The sequence below is a fragment of the Colletotrichum scovillei genome, assembly GCF_011075155.1.
Source record: "Colletotrichum scovillei strain TJNH1 chromosome Unknown Contig00008, whole genome shotgun sequence".
Taxonomy (NCBI): Eukaryota; Fungi; Ascomycota; class Sordariomycetes; order Glomerellales; family Glomerellaceae; genus Colletotrichum; species Colletotrichum scovillei.
Window position 1 is genome coordinate 2379222 of NW_023336266.1, and position 20153 is coordinate 2399374.

Genomic DNA, 20153 nt, shown 5'->3' on the forward strand with positions numbered 1-20153 from the left:
CCAGTTACGACTACGGATACGGATAGTTATGCTTACCTGGCCATTTGCTACAAGCGTCAGCAGGCTCAGACAAACCTCAAAATCTCACGCGAACCTCTCTGTTGGCCAATAGGCCCATTACCAGCCGATCCTTGGAGCATTTTCTGAGCTGTGCTATACTACTATTCCCTGCACTAAACTTGCTAGATTCGGCAAGGTTGTCACCCGTGTCTGCTAAGCTTCCCAGTGGTTCCAATCCTTCGGGTGACGTCGTTTCCTCTTTGGAGGAGTTTGTTTGCCTGTTTGCTTCAGCCTTTCTCAAAAGTCCACACACAGACAAAACTTCGGCATCAGATGCTAGTGCATCCATCCAACCATCCATCCATCCCTCTTTTTCCTCCTGATTGTCCATGTCCGTGGTGGGAAAGTCGGGACAAATCAACCGCCCACCCCGTGTGGGAACAGACCACCAGACGAAACAAAAGACGTCCTGGCCGCTCGCGCCCCCTTCCATACCTTTTACACGACTAATCATCTATCCCTTGAATCCTTACCTTACCTCTCCTCTCTATTGACTGTTCTACGGAAGGAAACGTGGTTCATTATAGAGGACAAGGTTCATCTCCTCCTCCTCCGCCAACGTCCTCGAGACAAAGAAAAAAGACGCGGACCCAGACCCCAATCCCCGCTGATCCTGAACCAGACAGGGAAGCAAGCTGACTGAGATATCGGTCTTTTTGGGGCACACGACAGACGACATTGCCACTTTGTGCAACTTTTTCCATTGCTGTCACCACCTCGGATTGTTCTTCAATAACGCCCAGACGACGGTTCACCAGCTCCCGCTGTTCTACGGAGTTGTTCAACAAAGCTACCTCCAGAAGAGAACCACCAGTCGCACACGGCTCCGGCCCCGCCATCGTCATCGTCATCGACATCCGGGGTGTGTACCACCACCACCACAACCAACGGGACCTCCGAACCCACGACGCCGACACCAGACCAATTACACCAAAAGGAAGAGAAAAGATGCCAGCCCACCACAACCTCACGATCCGCATCCCCCTCCCCAGCATCCTCCCCCCCGAAGCCGTAATCGAAACCCTGCAATCCCAGTCCCCCGTGATCCGCCACCAGCCCCTCGTAACCCGCTACGAAAAGGTCCCCGTCCCCCTCGCGAGCGTCGTCTCGGACGCCCACTTCCTCGAAGACGGCTCCCGCCTCGCCTGCTACAAAGTCTACGAGAAAGTCACCGTCGTCCCCGGCGTGAAGAAAGAAATCAGTTTCCCCGCCGTGCTGCAGAATATCCCCAACGGCCTGCGGTCCCGCGCCGAGGCCCCCGGCGGGGTGCGGGTCTGGTCCGAGTGGCTCGTCGTGCCGAGGCCGGAGGAGCGGTGGCCCGGGGAGCACGGCGGCAAGTTGGAAGGGTATGTGGAGGGGGACTACGATCTCGTCGAGACGACGAGGGTGGAGACGAGTCGGATGCTGATGCCGCTTGTTAAGGGACAGATGGAGGGGGCGCACCGGGATATGGTGCAGAAGGTGCTTGATGAGGTTGCGCAAAAGGTTGGGAGGGCTAAGATGTAGACGGGGCCCACCCGTCTCTGATGTTGGAAACAGACGGCGAGGAGGATGGGAGGGAGGGTCTGGCGTTTGGGCAAGGAAGTGCTTTTAGATACCACATGATTTGTTGCGAGTTCGCTTTTCGGCAGAAGCAGGGCATAGGAAGATGGTTTCAGCAGAATATTTTGGAAAAGGGCTAGTTCATGGCAGGCAGCACTGTTGAAAAATATACGTAATGTTTTTCCCATCGTGGTCATCGTCCACGCAGACTGAGTTGATACCAAAATCTTCATCTACACAAGAATAGGGGAATATCGCTACTCGAGTTCTCAAATGGTGTAGACGAGCTTGCCGGCGCTGACCTTGCCCTCCTTCAACTCCTTCAACCCGACAACGACGCCCTCGAGGCCGCTGCCCCCCTGGTTCTTGACGACGCGGATGGGCTTCAGCTTGCCCTCGGCCAGCAACCCGCGGCTGATTTCCCAAAACTTTTTGCCGAACTCGTAGTTTTCCTGTACGGGGTCCCTCTTGCCTGTAATCAGAGAATCTCGTTAGTCTTCACGAAATCAGGAGAGAGGAAAGATGAGATGCCCCCCAACACAAGGGACCAGACAACAGGAAAAAAAAAAAGAGGGAACAAAAAAAAGGGGGGAAGCCTCACCAAAGTATCCAAACTCCTCCCCAAAAACAGTATAATACAAACTCATCTTCACCTCCACCTTGTCATTCACCTCCTTGACGACCTTTTTATCAACAGGCAGCAGAGTCCCAATAACACCTCCCTTTGTGCTGCTCAGCGCTTTCGCCACCAAGACGACGCTCTCGTTGGTCGACTGGCAATCCCACGCCAGCGTAAGCTCGTCGTTTGTCGCCTTGCGGATATCTTCCGAGACGGTGGGCGACTTGTAATCGTAGACCTCGTCGGCGCCGAGCGACTTGAGGTACTCGAAATTGTGAGGCGACGAGGTGGCGAGGACGCGGTAGCCCGAGAGTTTCGCGTATTGGATGCCCGAGATGCCCATCGCCGTGCTGCCGCCGTAGATGAGGATCGTGGGGGCCGGGGTGGCGGTCGTGGGTTCGGTTGGGAGGGGGAGGTTGAGGCCTTGGTAGAGGCCCTGGCCCTGTTTGCGTTTTAGTACATGGTTAGCAAAAGGTTGTCCGAGAAGAAAGTTGGCTGTGATGGGAAGGGGGTGGTAGATAAAGTAGACATACGACTGTGGTGACGGCGATGCCGAGCGTCGCGGCCTCTTCGTCTGAGATGTTGTCCGGCGTCTTGATCTGCACGTCGCCCTTGACGGCGATGTACTTTGCGAACGCGCCGTCAATCTCTCTCAGAGCGTTTCTGGAGTACTCCAACGTTAGCCTCTCCCTCTGTCTCTCCCTCCTGCTTTCAAGGAAGCCAGGCCGAAGAAAACTCACGATCCGTTGACAGGCCCGCAAATCCGATCCCCCTTCTTGAAATCCTTCGTCACGCCCTTGCCCACCTCCTCGACGACGCCGGCGTAGTCGCACCCGACCCAGATGCCGACGCAGCCCGCCTTATCGGCGAGGTCGACGTGCTTCCAGTCCGTCGGGTTGATCGCCACGGCCGTCGTCTTGACGAGGATGTAGTCGTCGGCGGGGAGGGTGGGGACGGGCGCGTCGACTACCTTTGCGACGCCCGCTTCGATTGTCTTTACTGCTTGGTTTGTCGCCATTGTTTGTGCGTATTGTTTGGGTATTCTGGATTGTGATATATCAGTGTTGGTCTCTGTCCGAGTGTTGGGCGAATGAATGCCTACCTCTGTGTTGATAGCTGTGTTGGTATAGAAGTTGTAAAGTGTTGTTGTTCGGAGGGGTATCTACTTTGGTAACCAAAGCCAAACTCAATTGCAAAAGCTCTAGATCAACAAGCCCCTTTAAGTAACAATCCAGTCGGCACTTGCGTCGCCCAGGGGAAAAAAGCTCCTCTGCCCCGATACCGATAACCCCTCCTTGCCCATCGTCAAGCCGGGCCTCCCCTCCAGCTTACAAATGCTTGCGTAGCTACCTACTACGTATGGTCTGTCAAGGAGACCAAGACAACAAGGTAAAGGTAGGGGTCCATGGTCCCAGCCAAGCCAATGCGGTGGTGAATGGAACCATGTTATCCACACTAGCTCGAGATGTACGTGTGTGTTATTCCCACCGGCATCATCGATTTTGCCTTCTGCCCCGCACGACACAGCATAGGTCGATACTCGAGTAAGCAACCCACGGAACCGACACTGTTCCTGGTAAATCGGGGCGCGCGACGCACCCAGAGCTTCCTTGGTAAACCGCGGATGTTTCTCGTTCCCGAGTCTCTGTTCCCTAGAAAGGTGGTTGGTTGGGGGGGTGGGAAGCCGAAGAGCCCGCGGCGACTTGGGAAAAGCTATGTAATACCCCGGACTTTTTTGCTAGAAATTCGAGGTCCGGAGCTTGGGCCGTCCGTAGGTATCCGTAGGGTCTCCTTTTTTCTCGGCGCCGCGGAGTAACGGTGCCCTGTGCTGCTTACATAGGTACTTTACCTTGCGGACAGCGAACGACGGTAACCCGAGGTGCTCACTCTTATCAGATTCCGGCGCCGGATACGCTCCATCGCATCCATTCGGGAACCGGATGCTTTCTGCGATACTCTACCACCTTGGGAATGCCAGCCTCCGTGGCAATACGTACTACCTATTATTTGGCGGTCAGGTCAGAGTGAGGGGTACGCCACAGCCGACCCCGCGATGCAGTGACAACAATCTTATCGCCGATAATCACCCCTCCATCCAGTTATCGCCCCTCGGAGGGGCACAATCCCATGCTTCACTGTATCCCTAATCTCACTTGCTTTCATCAGATGAGGGTATTGGCGCCAGCATGTATAAATGTAAAAAGGTTTCGTCATAATGGTATCTATAACAACGCGTTCTAAATCCTGTAACCAGACCATCCGCGCAACGTCCTCTGAGGGCGCTGCTAACGCTGTTCCCGTACATCCGCTTTGTTCATGAAGCGCCACATCCCCAGAAAATAAGTGAAGAATAAACCCTGTCGCAGGCAGTTGGCCGCAAAGAAGACATAAAAACAAAGAAAATGGCAAGTGAACTTGAATCACCCTGTTACCGACCACCATAATCACTGGCATATCCGACTTCACCAAAGTTTTGACCCATGCCGCCCTCTCCGAAGCCTGTACCGGGTCCGCTGACATACCCACCGTCGTCGCCTTCGTAGTCGCTGGCATCGAATGACGAACGGCCCGATATGTCGTCTTCGAGACCGCTGCTCGCGTCTTGCGCTGACCAGTTCATCTGTGCCAGCGCCGGGTACTGAGCCAACAGAGCAGCTGGCAGCATGTACTGTCCACCGGCGTCCATCGGATAACCTGGCTCCATGCCCATACCGGCCGCCATATTTTGCATGTTCTGTTGCTGCATCCGCTGCTCCTGCCATGCGCGCTGCCGGTCGAGCATTTCCTCGTCCAACAAGGGCTTAATGCAGATTCTACCTGCCTCTGATCGGAAGTGTCGGCCAAGCGCATCGGCACGCGCGAACCTGCGACCACAGCCCCACTGACCATCAGCCTTGAGGTCTCCCTTGCATACAAACTTCTTTTCTCCAGAATGCAGACCCTCGTGTCTCTTGCGGTCGTGCTGTCTCGCGAACGCCTTGCCACAAACTGTGCAGACGAAGGGACGCTCATCTGTATGCGTTCGCAAGTGAGATCGGAGGTTGTAGGCTCTAGTGAAGCGCTTGGGGCACAGGGTGCACTGGAATGTTGCCGGGTGCTTCTGAACACGTTTGGAGTTTCCGTTGTCCTGTGCATTTTGATATTCAGGATCCGCCAGTCTAAGCGCGATAACGTTGTTTGGCACGGCTGAGGTAGATTGTCGCCTGCGACTAGGGCTTACAGCTCCCCGATCGAGCGGGGAGAGCGATCGTGATGAGTCTCGGCCAGAAAGATCAGATCCTAGATGAGGCGACAAGCTGCCGGCAGAAGTCTGCCGCACCATGCCTCCTCCGGAGCTGTTAAAGGGATCTGTCACTGCGCGGGGTCTGGATCGCGGACGGCCTATTGGTACTGTTAGTCCCGACGTGTCAACTTTGATACCGTCACGGTGCCTTACCTCGCTCTGGCGGCGTGAGAGAATCTTGATCCATCTGGTTCTTGGGCTGTTCGAAGTTGTTTTGTCTTGCCGTGGGCGCGAACTCGATGTTGATGGCCGGTGCCTGGGGCATCTCCGGCTGTTGCAGAGTCGGGAACGCTTCTTGCCCGGTGTAGCCAGTACCACTGACGAAGCCGGCATTCTGTGCTTGCAGGCCAAAGTTGGTTGGCTGGTTCAGCTCGGGCATCGACTGAGGGAGGATGCGCGGGGAAATGGCCGGGCTATGGGAGGGGCTTCGCCCTTGCAGGTTGGGACTGCCCAGGGCGGGGTCCGAGATGGTGAAGTTGTCGAAACCCTGAATCTGCTGGTAGAGACCAGCATCTTGTGGTCGCTGCATGGGCGAATGACTCTGGTCGATTCCATCAAAGCTGTCGGCGCTCACCAAGTTCGGAGACGGTGCGGCGGAAGAGACGTCCGAGTACTCGGACGGGGATCTCCGGTGGCCTCGAAACTGAGGCTGGCTCCATTCATTCAGTTGGTTCGGCAGGAGAGCGGCCTCGGGACCGAGGGAGGCATGTCTAGAGTGGCCCGCGCCCGAGGGCGGCGAAGAGAACTGGTGCTGGTTGAAGGCCGGAGACTGGTGCGCGGAGGGAGTCTGGTGGGGGTCCGGGTTGAGGAGGTGGGGAGGTGTAGGAGAGTGGTGGCTCTGCGGCATAGCCATGTTGTTCATGTCACCGGGGTTGAGGCTCTGGTCGAAGACACCGGTGGTAAACTGCTGGTCGTTCTGGCCGGCGTTGGGAAACAGGGCGAAGTCGCCGGAGGGGAAGGTGTTGGGGTCGAGGAAGCCGGCTTGGTTTTGGTTCGCAAAGGCAGCTCCGGACTGGTTGTAAGACTGCTGGTTGGGTTGCTGGCCGTTGAGGAAGTTGTTTGTGTTATTAAAGCTGGAGAAGTCGGCGGAGGCGGCTCCGTTGAAGGCTTGAGTTGCAGATTGATCCAAGCCGAGACCGAGACCAATTGATGCTTCGGTATTGGGCTGGAAGGGATTCGGAGACGGAGAATGCGAAGGATGTCTTATATGAGGCTGTTGATGCCCCGCAGACGGTGAGCGACCGCGCTGGCCTTGTTGATCCATGATGTAAATGGATGTCGGTAGTCGGGATGGAGGGATGTCGTGTGTACGTGGATGCGATTGCGGGAGTGTGTGTGTTGTGTGTTGCTGTCTTTAGAATCGGGGCGAGGCAGTTCACAAGTCAGCCTTTCAGGCACCGCACCGCCCTGGGGCTGTGCTGACGCGCGAGCTGACGGCACACAAACTGGAGGCGGCGGGGGTACAGTCGCGGACGACGAGATGTTATTCGCTGTCGCGAATAGGTTTGCGCAATGATAGTTTGCGTGGATGAGTGTGACTGAGTGACAGCGACGAGTAGAGAGTCAAGCAGCGACGCCGGAGACGGATGACAGTGGTAAGGTGACTGGAAGTGAAGGGGGTTTGGCGACGTTTTGGGGGCGTTGGAGAGAGAGGGAGAGAATACCGTAGCGCGGCGGGAGATTGAGTGGTAATGTGCTACAGTGTGCGAAGGAGGAGTTGAGATGGGGAAGCGAGGACAGGAGGGGGGGGGGGGGGACCGGACAGAGAGACCCGGCACCAGGGCAGGTCCACGGTGTGTGGAATTGGGGTCTGAGGACTTGGGATTCGAAGGAGGAGAGAGACTTGGGACTTGGGACTTGGGACTTGGGACTCGGGAGCCTGTCCGTACCTTGAGTGTGAAGGGGAGGGGAGGGGAGTGTGGACGGTGACTGACGGTGGGACAGCGAGGTGTGAGGTGCAGGGTGAGGTGGGCGACGGGCGACGTGGTTGGTTGGCTGGGATCCACCTGAGCGGCCCAATCTGGCTGGTTCCCACAAGGCTGTGCACGTTTGAGGATGGATCTTTCGGCCGGTGTCTTTGATTTGGTGGAAAGGTGGTACCACGACGTGGGATTGTACCTGGAGTTGTGCCTGAGATGCGTGCCGGAACAAAGTATTCCGTACTTGGGAGTCCCAACGTTGGGTCGGGTCGAGATACCTCTGCGTGTGTGCTCTGCAACGGCGCGCTCCGACTCGGATTGGCATGCGCTTAGGTGATGGATGTTGGTGCTTTCCGCTTGCTGCTTGCTCTGATCCGCGCTTGGAGTGTACGCAGTATCCGTACCTTACCTACTCCAAGGTGCTGTCACTTCCACGCCGAGGTGCTCTTCTTTGTTTTCTGGGTACGGAGTAGTGAGTATGCACCACGCCAACCAACACCTCATTCTCTGGCGGGAGCTACCTAGGTAAGGTACCTCTCGTAGGTACGGAGTACCTGTCAGTCTTTCGTTGCTTTCTGGTTGAAGTGTACGTCGGCCGCGCGTGCAAAGACGTGGAGCAGACTGCGATCCGGCACGATGGTATGCTACCAGCCAACAGGTAAAATCCAAAAATATCTTCTGCCTCTCTTTCCGCTGCAGGGATCTAGACGACTTGTTGGCTGTACGGGTACGGATACAGGTCGGCGTCTATCGTAGCTTCTCGGAGCTCTCAGTCAGACGATAAGTTGGCCCTTTGCTTGCCACCTTACCAAGGTAAAGTACCTAGTCAGCAGCAATGAAGGACGTTGCTCGTGTGTCTAGAGCTCAAAAGGTTTCAACCGTCACTTCGGGGTGTAGCTTGGAGCTAGGTCCGCTGGCCAGCCTTTGACAGATGCTGCTGATGACTGTTGAAGACGGGTTCGGTGTGCGCATGTGCGTGTTCGCTTGCTTGTTTGCTTGTGATACATGTGACGAGACGAGAATGCGAATGCTCAGATGCGAAAAGCAAAAGACGGTTTGATGCGCAGATAATCTTTAGAAGCAAGGTCCTCCTCCTCTCTGCGTCTCCCGTCCGTACGGAGTAAGGAGGGCGCCAACAACCAATCCAGCCGTGCCAGCAAGACTCAAACACTGTTGTGGTGGTAGTAACGCAAGGGAGGGCCTTGGATGGATGGGATTCGATACTGGCAGGTAAATGGTAATAAGCTCGTGCTGGGAGTCTCGACATGGACATTATTGGCATCGTGGACCCAGGCATGCCGACTAATAAAACATCTAGGCAGCAAGAAGAGGGCCCTTTTGCAGAAACCTTGCTTTGCTAGTGCATGATGGCTAGGGGTCAAAGAAACGGGCGGGAAACGGCCGGTTGGAGGGGTAGATAGGGGTCTTGTTTCGAACACGTACAATCCAGTCTATCCAGATAATGCACCCCGACGACTCGAAATCTGATGAGACTGTCGCTGTCACTGCAACTGGTACTGGTACTGGTGAGGGTCGGCGGGCCTTTGCTTCCTATCCTGACAGGACTGGGCATCCAAATTCCAACATCCGATCCAGCCTCGCATCCCGTCCATCCCTTCATGTTCCACCATCATCTCAGCGGACAACAGATTCCTACAACTTGACGATGCTCTCATATTACAAAGCGTCTTCTTCCCCAAATGTAGTAAATAGATGTCTATTCTTGTTTTGGGTCTGCCTGCTTACATGTAAGACTCTAGACTCGGAATCACCCCTAAGCAGATGCTAAAAAGTGTTAGCCTCAGAAAGGCACTTTACCTCGAGCACTTGACATTTCCACCAAAATTTCCTGTCCATCTGTCTGACTCCGGCTTGACTTACACCGTCTCCCACTCTATCTTTCTCCCTCTCCATCAATAAGCTGATTACAACTTACCAGACTTGGCTGTCATCTGGGTTCCCTGTTCCAGCTGTTCCAGGGCCCGGTGTGTTAATGGTTTGCGTTTCCGTTTACTCAGTTGGAAGTACCTCTTCGCAGTAGGATTGGTTGAGTGTACCTTCACCACAGGGGCACAGGGGGGGTGGCCCAAGGCCCCAAACCCCCCTCCAAGGATTACTGTGTACTTGTGACTGTAGGTGTTGGGTTAGGCGTTCTTGCTTCTCGAATCTGCCTTGAGTGGGTTTCTTGTTCCCGGTCCGTGGCCATCCACTGGCTTCCTGCTGCTTGACATTGGCCCAATAATTTGAAATTACACTATTCCTCGCCCAGCCTTGGCATCTATTCTTTCTCCTACACATGCTTCCAACCAGTCAGCATCGAGAGAGGCATCTTGATCATGCCATTGCAAGCCAGCCATTTACACTCTGCGAAGTATACTACACCACTCACACCGATGCCACGGCATAGGGGATTCTAGGTAGCACTATGGTTTTGGCTCTAGAGTCTAGAGTCTCATGTCTCGACACACCGACGCACTCCTACTTCCCTACTGCATCGGCGGCTTCAAGAGTCCCGTCACCTGTCACTGGTGATCCCTGCGCCCTCGCCGTCGTCATCGTTGTCGTTGTTATTCTCGCCCTGGTCTAGACTGCCTTAGCTGCCGGTCTGTCAGACGCTGATTGACAGGTCCCATCTACCCACTTTTCAATTCCAACTTCCAGCTCATTAGACGACCTGATACACGATGGAGCTCTGCTAGATGCATGATGTAGACACTATCACGCACCGTCACCAATCAACATGGGCGTTGGTCAAGGACTCGCCAATATACGGTCTACCTCCCATGCTGAGCTACGTTGATGATCCTCCTTTCCCGACATCGACGTGGACATCAGATGGAGCAGCCCACATGGAGCAGCAATGAGCACCAGACATGAGATGAGAGTGGACAGGCAAATGCAGACTTCATCAAACACTGACACCACTAAGAGCTGCCGTCAGCTCGCCAACGTGCCAATGTCTCGCGGGTGGGCATGCGAGTTGGATCCAACCTCGTTTCCCCCGAATAAGCAATCCGGATTCCAAGCAGCGCGAGCGGATGCTGACGCTCATCATAGCTACTTGCTCCGCCGGATCGCCTATTCGTCAGTGAGCGAGCACAGCAATGTTCAAACCACCCTTGTGCACCCCTCTACATACATCTCTCTGCAAGGCCGGCACATGCATTCCCTATAGATATAGATCGAATGTGGCTCGAGTCTATCAAAGCATATGACTGACTACGTATTCCAATCGAATAGTCAGACGCATAGACTAAATGCCATCAGCACTGCCACAAACGACGTCCAATCGCACTAGACATTAGATGCCGAGCCCGCCATACTCATCGATCAAGCTGTGCAAATATGGGTTGCTGCCACCATTCAACACTGGTTTACAACTTACAGTAGAAGTTAGCGTCATCATCTTCAGGTACGAGTCTCACCGTCCCGTTCCTTGGTGCAAGGCACAAGTTGTGCCACCAGATTTGCCATGAAGCTGACCCCTCGAATATTCATTCGTGTTACAAATCATATGAGCTACCACCAAACATCTTGGGGTCGAGCTACTTGCTTCGATTGTCTCGTAGTCCCTCTAACCAACTTAAGCTCGATGCAGGCATTTCTCGTTCCATGAGGTCTTGGATGGGTCTTCTGCAATGAGGCGCAGTTCCGCGTGAAACAAGGACCCCATCGCCATATCACAACCAGCACCAAGGGCCTTGTTCGACGATATGAACCACTATGAGATCAAGTGTCTTTACCGGATAGCTTTACATTCCCCAAACTTTCTCAAATGCCTACGGTCCACGATGTCTCCCTGCTCAACGGGCCAATGACGGCCCCGTCGCAAATCTAGCGTTGCTGCAAGACGCGGAATCGCGCCCGACACAGCCACGCCGGCTTCGTGGCCCCTTGGCCCCCAAAATGCCAGGCGTGCCAGGCCATGCGGGCATGCCCACTCCGATATGAATAATGACATCAAGCATATGGTTCTTTGCAAATCCACCGCGCGGCAGGAAGAAGCTTATTCGAGAAAAGGTGCCCCGTTTCAGGTCCATCCGGCAATCCAAGGCCGTGATCGAAGCGAGGGACTCGACCTTTGGAAGTTTTGGAACCCTTCGATTTCTCCACACACCGCGCGAAGCTCGGGACCCATGCCACGCCGGAGCGGGCCCTTCTCTCGAAAGCTCAAGGCGGGGAGCTGTGCTGGCTGGCTGCTCATGTCCAATTTTAGAAATGCCTTTCGGAATACGAACCGGACCGCACGGTTGGGACCTGGCATGTGTCCAACAAACACCAACCCGTGATGACAGTCGTCGCGTCGCCCTAGGCGTTGTCACCTTCCTCGGAGATATGGTAGTGTACCGTACCGCCAAAAACGCTACAGAGCTAAGAAAACCAGACTTTTGAATTGGAACCCTTTGTCAGCACTGAGCTGGAGGCCGGAGACTGGAGTTTCGGAGATCACGCCATGCCCAGACCTTCAACTCTAGGCAGCCATATTGGATTTTTGTTTTGGCTTTTTATTTTTCCATCCGATGAGACGTCGTTCATCCCATGGAGACGAGAAGGCAATGCCACAACCCCCCGCCAGAGATCTTACTTACCTACCCCTTTGAGTGGCTGTGCTTCGTCGATCATTCTGGAGAAGAAACCGACATCCTGAGTTCCCTTCCCCACTGAGTGTGACAAGATCCTCGCAAGTGCAAGTCTTTACACCGGCGGCTCTCTGGGCGACGACACCAACTTCCAAATGGGAAATTGGAAATTTCTCAATGTTATTTGAGATTGTCTCTCTAACGCGGCATCAATTTGACTCCGTCGAAGGACCCCGTCTCTCCGATATCCAATCTCTCCGTTAGGTCAGTACTCGGACTTCAAATGCTGGTCCATGCCCGTTGAGTTTTGAAACAATATATGGTTGACAAGGCTGAATATGCAATTCTTTTCTACACGAGGTCCAGCTATGAATTTCTCTTCTCAAAACAAAGAAACTTTGGCAAGTAAGATAGTTGGAAATCTCAAAAAGTTTCACCAAACCCCAAAGACCGATGTGATCCCTTTTCCCTCTAGTGTACAATGAGTAGGGCGCTGTCCGTCTCCCAGTAAAGCAACTCCGTAAAACGCCGTCCAGTCCCTGGTCTAGTGGTATCATCGGTCTTCTTCTTTTCTTACAAGTCTTATTCTTCCTCTTCCTCTTCTTTGCCTTCTCTGGCCTCCCTATTCCGTCTTCTTCTTTAGCAAACGCAAGGAAAAGGTGTCGTGGTTCCGTAAAGATGGACGTTTCGTAGCCCAAGAAAGCCATCAAAAATGGTCGTACAGCAGAAATGGTGATGGCTGATATCTCGCGAGCGGTCGTAGTAGAAACCCCCAAAAGTCGTTTAAATTACCTCGTTACGCTCGAATCCCTGTGCTCTCAGCGCGGCGTTGGGCTTCTCGCCGTCCTTGTACTCGCTAACGAACGGATTCGGGTCCTCCTTCTGGTTGAGGTTGCTGAGGGTATGGTTTACGCCTCTGTGAACGGCCTCTGTAGAATCATCGTCAGCACCGCATTACTCCTTTCTAAGGGCAATTTTCATTGCGGGAAGGGGAGAATACGCACCATCAGCCCTGATGTACAAAATCAGATCCTTCATCGTCCTCTGGCCCTCGGGAATCTTCCAATACTGCACCGCGATATCGGGGATCACGAAATTCGGATCGGACCACTTGGGCAGCAGCCCCCGGTCGATCTCGTAGAGGCAGCGCGTGTACGTGTGCACGGCCTCCTCCTCGAGGTAGCCGACGAAGCGGTGGGTGATCTTGGGGGAAATGAGGTACGACAGGAACATGCCGTTGAAGAAGACGCCCTGGGCGCCGAGGATCATGACCTTCATGAACCAGCCCGGCTCCGACATCTTCATGAACGTCAGGAGGTGCATGCGCTCGTTGAAGCTCTCCTCGAGGAGCGTCTCGATCCAGCCGTTGTCGCGCTTCATGCGGCGCAGGCTGCCGAGGTGGCGGAGCATGCCGGCGACCATGCCCGGGACTGTTTTCACGGATGTTAGTCGGTCTTGCTATTCCCCAAGTTTGCGTGGTAATCCTCCTGTGAGAAAAGGGGGGAGGAAGAAGAAGAAGAAGAAAAACTCACCTCCGGCAATACTCTCCAAAAAGATGAACCGCACCAGCCACTGCGCCTCGGTGAGCGGCTTATCGGCCACCAACGACGTGGTGGGATTCTTCTTGTCGACCTGCTGCTCGGAACCCAACCCCGTAGCGCGGTCCATGAACCACCGCGCGAGCCGGACAAACTTCCACGCCGCCCAGTCGCCGACGGTGCGCGGCGCGCGGTGGTCCGGGACGATGTCGTGCATCTGCTGCTCCGTGTAGCCCGGGTGCGGCCACGCCGGCGCCGTGAGGCGGATGTGTTCCGTCTCCTTGGCCGGGAAGAAGTCGCGGAGCTGCGTCGCTCGCGTCGTGGAGAAGGACCGGCTGGTGCTGGGGGTCACATGTTGCTGGTGTTGCTGGAACGAGGCGGCGGTGATGCGGAGGCCGGCGAAGGAGGTTGTGGTGGTGGTGTTGTGGAGTGCTGCCGCGGCCCGGGCGAGATGGGCTGCTTGTTTCGGCGCGCAGAGTCTGGTTGATGCTCTTGATGATAGCATTGGGAAAGGTGTGAGAATGGAGATTGCTTTGGTGTAAGTCGGGGTGTTGTGTATGTAAGTCGAGTGACTCAGTGATGTCAGGATATAGTGATGTCAAGAATGGACTTGAATACTGGTGATGATGGAACGAGAGTCGTATGGCCTGAGGAACAGCTCACGGCCCAGAGTCTTATATACCATTCAGAGGGGTGGTGGTTATACATGGTCGTTATTGATACGGCGAGGAGTCTGTGTGGGTGTGGGGGCAGGGGGTAGAAGGGGAGCAGCAAGCAAAACCTGTCAGATGGCAGACATTACACAACGGCATGAGCCATGGTCAGGGCGTCCCATTCTGGATTATCGGCGAGGATGTGATTACCCAAGCCGACGAGGAAGAATAGGAATGGAAGGGGGTCCTCGACGAAGAGGGATCGGGTCACCCAAGCCCCCATGGGATGGGATAGAGAGAAAGAAACCTGGTGTAAGAGCCTCAGGGAGACTTGTGATCCATGCGTTGGTAGTCACAGGAAAAGTCGCCGAGAGTACGCCGTCCGCTGACAATAGGTACGCTAAGGTACAGCAAGTAAACGGCGGTGCAAAAGCGAGAGAGGAAAAAAGTCAATTAGCCTTTTGGTTCCGCATTCTCTCGTCTGACGTCTTGCCGGTCCCGATGTTACGGATACAGATGGGAACGCCGTCTTAGTGGGGGCGCAGGCGCGGGCGTTGGTAAAGCAATGCAGATTGGATTTGCAAAGGCCGCGGAGACAGGGATGCCAGTGCGCCGTAGGGCGTAGGCGGAACCGACGAGGACCGTACGGAGGAGGAAGTGTGGAAATGCTGTCAAGTCAGCTGGACCAGATTGGCGGCGTCCATGTCGGGTCGTATCGGGATGTGAGTGTTTTTGTTCCAAATGCTCGACGTACGCAGTATACGGGGCGCACACAGACATTGCTCAGGTACAGACTTCGTTCCGCTCCATTTTCGTGGGGCTGTGATTGGATGGGATACTGTCAGCTTTCTGCCCTTTCCCGTCGACTCGTGAACTTTTGTTGTTGTCTCTTTTTTTTTTTCACCAGTCAGAAACCAGCCGTCGTAATACAGAGTGTCTTTTTTTTTTTGTGTTTGCTCACTATTGCTCGCAGCTGCAGTGATATCTTGTGTAATGACGGAGCTGAAGTCCGCCGATGTACCGACTGTCTGCCATGCCACTTGCATATCCAAAGATACGCCCTTAACGTCCGCATATACGACTGAACAGTCATAGAGGGTCTGAACAGAAACCTCGAGTCATGAAAGAGAGGAAAACTTGTCGATATCTTGCTCATCGGAGGGGTTCTAGAGTTGGACGGCGATTGAAGATCGCCCTTCATCTCCACTTGACAAGCTCTGGAGCCCGAGGAGGCCGGGGCGCCACTCTGCCAGACCAAACTTTCAAATCCCGTGTTGTTTGGCGCTTGGCAAGCTGGCACAAGCACAGCAATCTACGACTTGCTCCGGGGAGCAGGGCGGAAACTTGTCACCCGACCCCGACCCCGACCCCCGACTCCGATATTTCTCCCCGGAAGTCCAAGGCCATGCCATGTAGGCCGTAATGGCTTCCTATCTGGGTATCGTTGCTTAAGTTCAAGATGAAAATTGCCCCGCCTTGATACGGAAATCCTAACATCGGTGACGAAACACCTAGGTTCTTAGTAATGTTTTGCGTGTTCATGAAATGGGATCGATGAATTGACTCATTTGACGGATCTGAGGCTGAGAAGGATCCATCGGAAATCCGCTCGTGGGTTCTGTCAAATGCCCAAATAAGGGAATGTAAGGCACGGCAGCGTAGATACCTGAGGGGCCTATCAGGTGAAGGATTTTTCTGCTGGTCACGCTGGCGCAGTTTGAGGTTGTTTTCGAGTCAATATGCGGAGGACATCGGGAGAAGGCGGCTCTGCTGGCGGGGAGCAACATCCGGAACACTAGGGGAAGCGGGCCATGACCTCGACGACAATAATAACGCCGGTATGCGTAGTACCTGAGGTTATTCGATGTGGACGGTCTGTGTTGCCTTACAAGGCTCCACCTTGCGTTCGCAACCCTTGACTGTCGTGCCTGCGCAGGATTTCCGCTGTCCAACGATACGTTTGGTGTATGAATGCAATATCTACGACGAACAGGTATCCATGGTGGCCGTGTGCTAGATCAGCTTTCAATATTCCATCAATATTCATCGATTTGTTTGTTGAGGTGGATCGTCGTCCTGACATTTGATTGATTCGAGAGGGTGACCTTCTTCACCACGATCCGCCAGGGACCGCAAGCAATGAAAGCAAAATGAAAAATCTTCTTCAAGATGAGAATTGGGGTTCAAAAATTCCCTGGCCGGCCGAAGCCAACCAGGAGTGGTCATAGTTATAGTTTTCAACTAGCAAAAACACGATCTCGGACGAATCCTCACTGATACGCGTAAAGCCCTTGCACTCAGATGAAGAAGAAAAAGAGAAGAGAAACAGGAAAGACTGGTGGTGGGAGGCAGCCCTCTTATAGGTTTTGCGAGGTAGACGAGGTGGGCCCGCAATCAGTAAATGGTACGTACCGGAATTGGGTGCCCTGGCTGCCTTAGGGTCCCGTTTTCCAGGCTGGTATCAGCCACCAACCTCCAGGTTCCTTCCTTTCGAATGGCTTCTGGCGAATGCCGCAGGGATTGCCTTCTGCACGACCCACACGCAGGGATCGACCTGCCTGCCTGCACTGAATACCAAGGTACATACCAAGACGACCTCTCACGATGCTCTGTGAACATCGACCTGAAGGCTTCGTAAGTTTACACTCTTACACGCCATGATTGCTGTTGGACAATCTTTAGTAAGTGGGTTGTTATCGCAGGATGCTGACCAGAATGTCGACATCTCCAGGGCCCGAGATCAGCTTTTTCCAGCCACCTGCCGACAATATGTTTCGCTGATGTCGTGGTTGTCCCACTGGCGACCTGGCTTTACCTCATCATTCTATTGATTGTTCTCCCTCTGTGTTTGCTCTCTCTGCGAGCTTCGGCCTCAGCTTCAGCCGTGCCGTCACACACGGCTGGGGCACCCACGGCAGGGGACAAAGTCGCGGTGTCAACATCAGCGTCAACGTCGATGCCGCCAGCAACCAAATCGACCTCGGTGGTCGTCAAGATTGCCAGCATCATCTATTACGTACTCATAGTAGGCATGCTGGCCATGGCATCACTTGAGATTGCCCGTCTCATCGTCGCTCAGCTCGGGATTGGTCTCCTTCCCTTCACATACGTTGGCATACTCGCCGCTCTGGTCCTCCACGTTGCTGCTGCGTCGACGACTACAACCTCATGGCTCGGCGGTTTGCATGTCTACAGGGGTGAAGCGCGGTGGCGATGGACAGTCAAGGGTGTCAACATTCTGTATTGGGTGATGTTGATGTGTGTGATGGCAATCAAGGTTGCCAGTCAGGCCAAAGAGCAGAATGCACTCGGGATAAGGACGGGTCAACAGGCGCAATATCCTATTTCGGATTCCATCACGGACAATGCGGCCATGATAGGGGTGGAGTTTGTGCTGTTGATCTTGGAGTTGTTGACTATATAATCATATCACAGTGTAATAGAAATTCCAAGAGCTGAAATTGGGCATCAGATGGGGAGTACACCAAACTGATCGTGCCTTGTGGTAGAGGTGGCGCCTTCCTCTGCAAAGTGACTGTGTGGCTGTGCGCGAGCCAAACAGAGCAGGCGCGGGGTCATTTTGGTGACTCACTGCACAGAAGTGCGGGATGTCCACGAGTCCTTCGTGAGGCCGTCCTTCTCTGACGGACTAGGCGTAAGCTTTGCGAGAGTTATGGCGTTGGTGCGAGCGGGATTCAACTTGAAGTGGCAGCTACTCCACTGAGGCCAATGAGGCCAAAAATGAGACTCCGTGAAAGTGTATTGACGGCGAAGCTTCCTCCGTTACCTCAGCAAGAATGAACAAGGGGGATGGCGGGGTTGTGTTTTCAACAACCACATGTCAGGGGTTAGGGAGAAAAAAAAAAGATCTAACCCCTCCACGACGTTCAAGAAGAACCCCGCCTGCCGTTTCCAAAGTATTCAACCAGAATGCGCAACGCCGACGTTGTCTCGTTGGGGGCTTTTGCTAAAGAACTGTGCTATTGCTCATCTTTAGCTTACTTGCGGTATCTAGATTCACTACTAGAAAGACGTACCTTAGTGAAGCGGGCAGAAAGGAAAGGGCGAGGGTCATCCACTTGCCCGTACACATCCTAAGCGGCATAAACACCTCACTGAATGTCTCAAATAAGAAGGCCTGCAGAAGGACCACTCCTTTGATGAGACGAGTGCAAGCGCCAGAGCCTTCCTTCCAGTTGACATGCGTCCATGAGTGAATGAATGTAAGTGGACTGGAATTCGAAGCTCCAGCGCACTTCCCCCGCTACTGGCCGTGCTGCCGCTGCCGCTGCCGCCTTCGGCCTGGCTGGGCTGGGTTTTCCCTTCCTCGGGCTCCCCTCTGACAGTCTCTTCCCAAGTTCCTGCCCAACCACAGAGCCCCCTTGTTTTCCACAATTTGTTTCCTTCCCGACTTCAGCCAGACCGGACGGACCTCCCATTCCCCAAACTCTGGCCAAAAACTTCTTTTTCCGATACCAACATCTCCGGAAAGATTCCTTGTAACATCTTAAGCCGCCTTCTCGCCGCGCTCTAGATTCTTGCATCTTTACCCTTTGGCCCCGCGTTCAACATCTCAAATCTGACATCATGCCTCCTAAGAAGTGGGGTGAGTTATGCCTTGTCCCGCACCGTACCGCACCGCACACGCACACAAATAATCGTGAGGCAAAATGTCGCGATGATCTGTCCAATCTGGCCAGCGCAACTGCTGCCTCTCTTCTCCCCAAACGACATACTTGCTATCCCTTTAGGACTCTACTAATTTCCGTGTTCCTCACCTAGACGAAGAGAGCAGCGAAGAGGAGAGCTCCGGCCCCGCCTCCCCTATTGGCGGTGCTGTTCCTATCCGCCGCAAGTTTGAAGACGAGGAGGATGAGGATGACGTACGTTGACGAAGCTACAAGACCAAACGCGCCACTGCTCGTATACTAACTCTTTCCACAAAGGTTCTCGACTCCTGGGATGCCGCCGAAGACTCCGAGGTCGAGCGCGAAAAGGCCAAGAAGGCCGAGGAAGCCAAGGCCAAGGCTCTCGAGGAGGCTAAGAAGAACAAGAAGACCAAGGCCGAGCGCATCGCTCAACTGAAGGAGGAGCGTGCCCGCCTCGATGCCGACGACTCTGGCGAGGAGGAGACCGAGGCTGAGCGTCGTGAGCGCCTCCGCCGCACCGAGAAGGAGTCCGACCTGAAGCACGCCGAGGATCTCTTCGGTGATATCGGAGTCCCGGCCGGTCGCAAGGCTGTCCTCGCCGGCTCTGCTGTCCAGATTGACCCCAACGACCCTACCAAGACTGCCAACATCGCCTCCATGCCGCTCTTCAACCCCGTTACCAAGACCCAGTTCGAGCACCTCCGCACCACGCTGACCCCGATTCTCGCCAACAACGCCCGCAAGGCTCACTACGGCCTTTTCCTTCAGGAGTTCTCCAAGACCCTTGCCAAGGATCTGCCCAGCGACCAGATTAAGAAGATTGCCAGCACTCTCACTGCCCTTGGTAACGAGAAGATGAAGGAGGAGAAGGCTGCTCAGGGTGGCAACAAGAAGAGCAAGGCGGCCAAGACCAAGGTCTCCGCCGTCGTCAGTCGTGCTCCCGCAGCTGACACCGAGACCTACGAGGATGATGGTTTCGGAGAGTAAGTCCATCTCTCAAGACTGCTATCTGCCATGAAATACTGACCCTTTTGCTCTTCTTAGTGACGACTTTATGTGAAGCAGAAGGCAGGGTTGCATTATTCTCCCGCGCCCAGAGCTCAGCCCGTCGTGTCTCAGCGAGTCTGCTACGTGCCAACGGATCTGGCGCGGCTTCGTACCGAAGCTTGCCACAGCGACTTGGATTCAGAGCGCAAGTGTTGCTGTCGCGGACCCCGGCTGCGTCACGATGTAGATGGGGGTTCGGCATGGTGAGGGCTCGTGGGCTACTGGGACTGCCAGGAAGGCCATCTGGTTTAGACTGTGAGAGA

The 20153-nt window shown here is 54.4% G+C and overlaps 5 protein-coding genes across 5 annotated transcripts; 2 read left to right on the plus strand and 3 right to left on the minus strand.

Annotated features, from left to right (window-relative positions):
• Positions 1-232: 232 nt before the first annotated feature.
• Positions 233-1752, plus strand: HER10_EVM0011593 (uncharacterized protein). The gene has a single exon (XM_035481021.1). The coding sequence runs from the start codon at positions 1009-1011 to the stop codon at positions 1564-1566; it is 558 nt and encodes a 185-aa protein (XP_035331010.1). The 5' UTR covers positions 233-1008; the 3' UTR covers positions 1567-1752.
• Positions 1753-1867: 115 nt separating this feature from the next.
• On the minus strand, positions 1868-3867 carry HER10_EVM0001197 (zinc-binding dehydrogenase). The gene is made up of 4 exons (XM_035470952.1): positions 2962-3867; positions 2755-2884; positions 2204-2663; positions 1868-2074 (listed from the first exon to the last, which is right to left on the minus strand). The coding sequence occupies exons 1-4, from the start codon at positions 3237-3239 to the stop codon at positions 1872-1874; spliced, it is 1071 nt and encodes a 356-aa protein (XP_035330411.1). The 5' UTR covers positions 3240-3867; the 3' UTR covers positions 1868-1871.
• A 562-nt stretch (positions 3868-4429) lies between these two features.
• Positions 4430-7570, minus strand: HER10_EVM0004851 (uncharacterized protein). The gene is made up of 2 exons (XM_035474481.1): positions 5658-7570; positions 4430-5602 (listed from the first exon to the last, which is right to left on the minus strand). Exons 1-2 carry the CDS (start codon positions 6766-6768, stop codon positions 4650-4652), a joined length of 2064 nt encoding a protein of 687 aa, XP_035330625.1. The 5' UTR covers positions 6769-7570; the 3' UTR covers positions 4430-4649.
• A 4293-nt stretch (positions 7571-11863) lies between these two features.
• HER10_EVM0007385 (alternative oxidase) lies at positions 11864-14848 on the minus strand. The gene is made up of 3 exons (XM_035476943.1): positions 13536-14848; positions 13008-13433; positions 11864-12932 (listed from the first exon to the last, which is right to left on the minus strand). The coding sequence occupies exons 1-3, from the start codon at positions 14044-14046 to the stop codon at positions 12787-12789; spliced, it is 1083 nt and encodes a 360-aa protein (XP_035330782.1). The 5' UTR covers positions 14047-14848; the 3' UTR covers positions 11864-12786.
• Positions 14849-18781: 3933 nt separating this feature from the next.
• HER10_EVM0003569 (translation initiation factor eIF3 subunit) lies at positions 18782-19903 on the plus strand (the record flags this gene model as incomplete). Its single annotated transcript, XM_035473241.1, has 4 exons — positions 18782-18800; positions 18977-19077; positions 19141-19826; positions 19888-19903. The coding sequence occupies 4 exons, from the start codon at positions 18782-18784 to the stop codon at positions 19901-19903; spliced, it is 822 nt and encodes a 273-aa protein (XP_035330554.1).
• Positions 19904-20153: the final 250 nt, after the last annotated feature.

What these genes read in the sequence shown, in the direction of transcription:
- HER10_EVM0011593 (XM_035481021.1), top strand. Translation starts at nt 1,009, where the DNA reads ATGCCAGCCCACCACAACCTCACGATCCGCATCCCCCTCCCCAGCATC.
- HER10_EVM0001197 (XM_035470952.1), bottom strand. Translation starts at nt 3,239, where the DNA reads ATGGCGACAAACCAAGCAGTAAAGACAATCGAAGCGGGCGTCGCAAAG. An exon ending in TGCGGGCCTGTCAACGGATC is followed by an intron (nt 2,885 to 2,961) that starts GTGAGTTTTCTT and finishes GGAGTACTCCAG; the next exon opens with AAACGCTCTGAGAGAGATTG. An exon ending in GGAGGAGTTTGGATACTTTG is followed by an intron (nt 2,075 to 2,203) that starts GTGAGGCTTCCC and finishes CTCTGATTACAG; the next exon opens with GCAAGAGGGACCCCGTACAG.
- HER10_EVM0004851 (XM_035474481.1), bottom strand. Translation starts at nt 6,768, where the DNA reads ATGGATCAACAAGGCCAGCGCGGTCGCTCACCGTCTGCGGGGCATCAA. An exon ending in TCTCACGCCGCCAGAGCGAG is followed by an intron (nt 5,603 to 5,657) that starts GTAAGGCACCGT and finishes CAGTACCAATAG; the next exon opens with GCCGTCCGCGATCCAGACCC.
- HER10_EVM0007385 (XM_035476943.1), bottom strand. Translation starts at nt 14,046, where the DNA reads ATGCTATCATCAAGAGCATCAACCAGACTCTGCGCGCCGAAACAAGCA. An exon ending in TTTGGAGAGTATTGCCGGAG is followed by an intron (nt 13,434 to 13,535) that starts GTGAGTTTTTCT and finishes CCGTGAAAACAG; the next exon opens with TCCCGGGCATGGTCGCCGGC. An exon ending in TTTGTACATCAGGGCTGATG is followed by an intron (nt 12,933 to 13,007) that starts GTGCGTATTCTC and finishes ATGATTCTACAG; the next exon opens with AGGCCGTTCACAGAGGCGTA.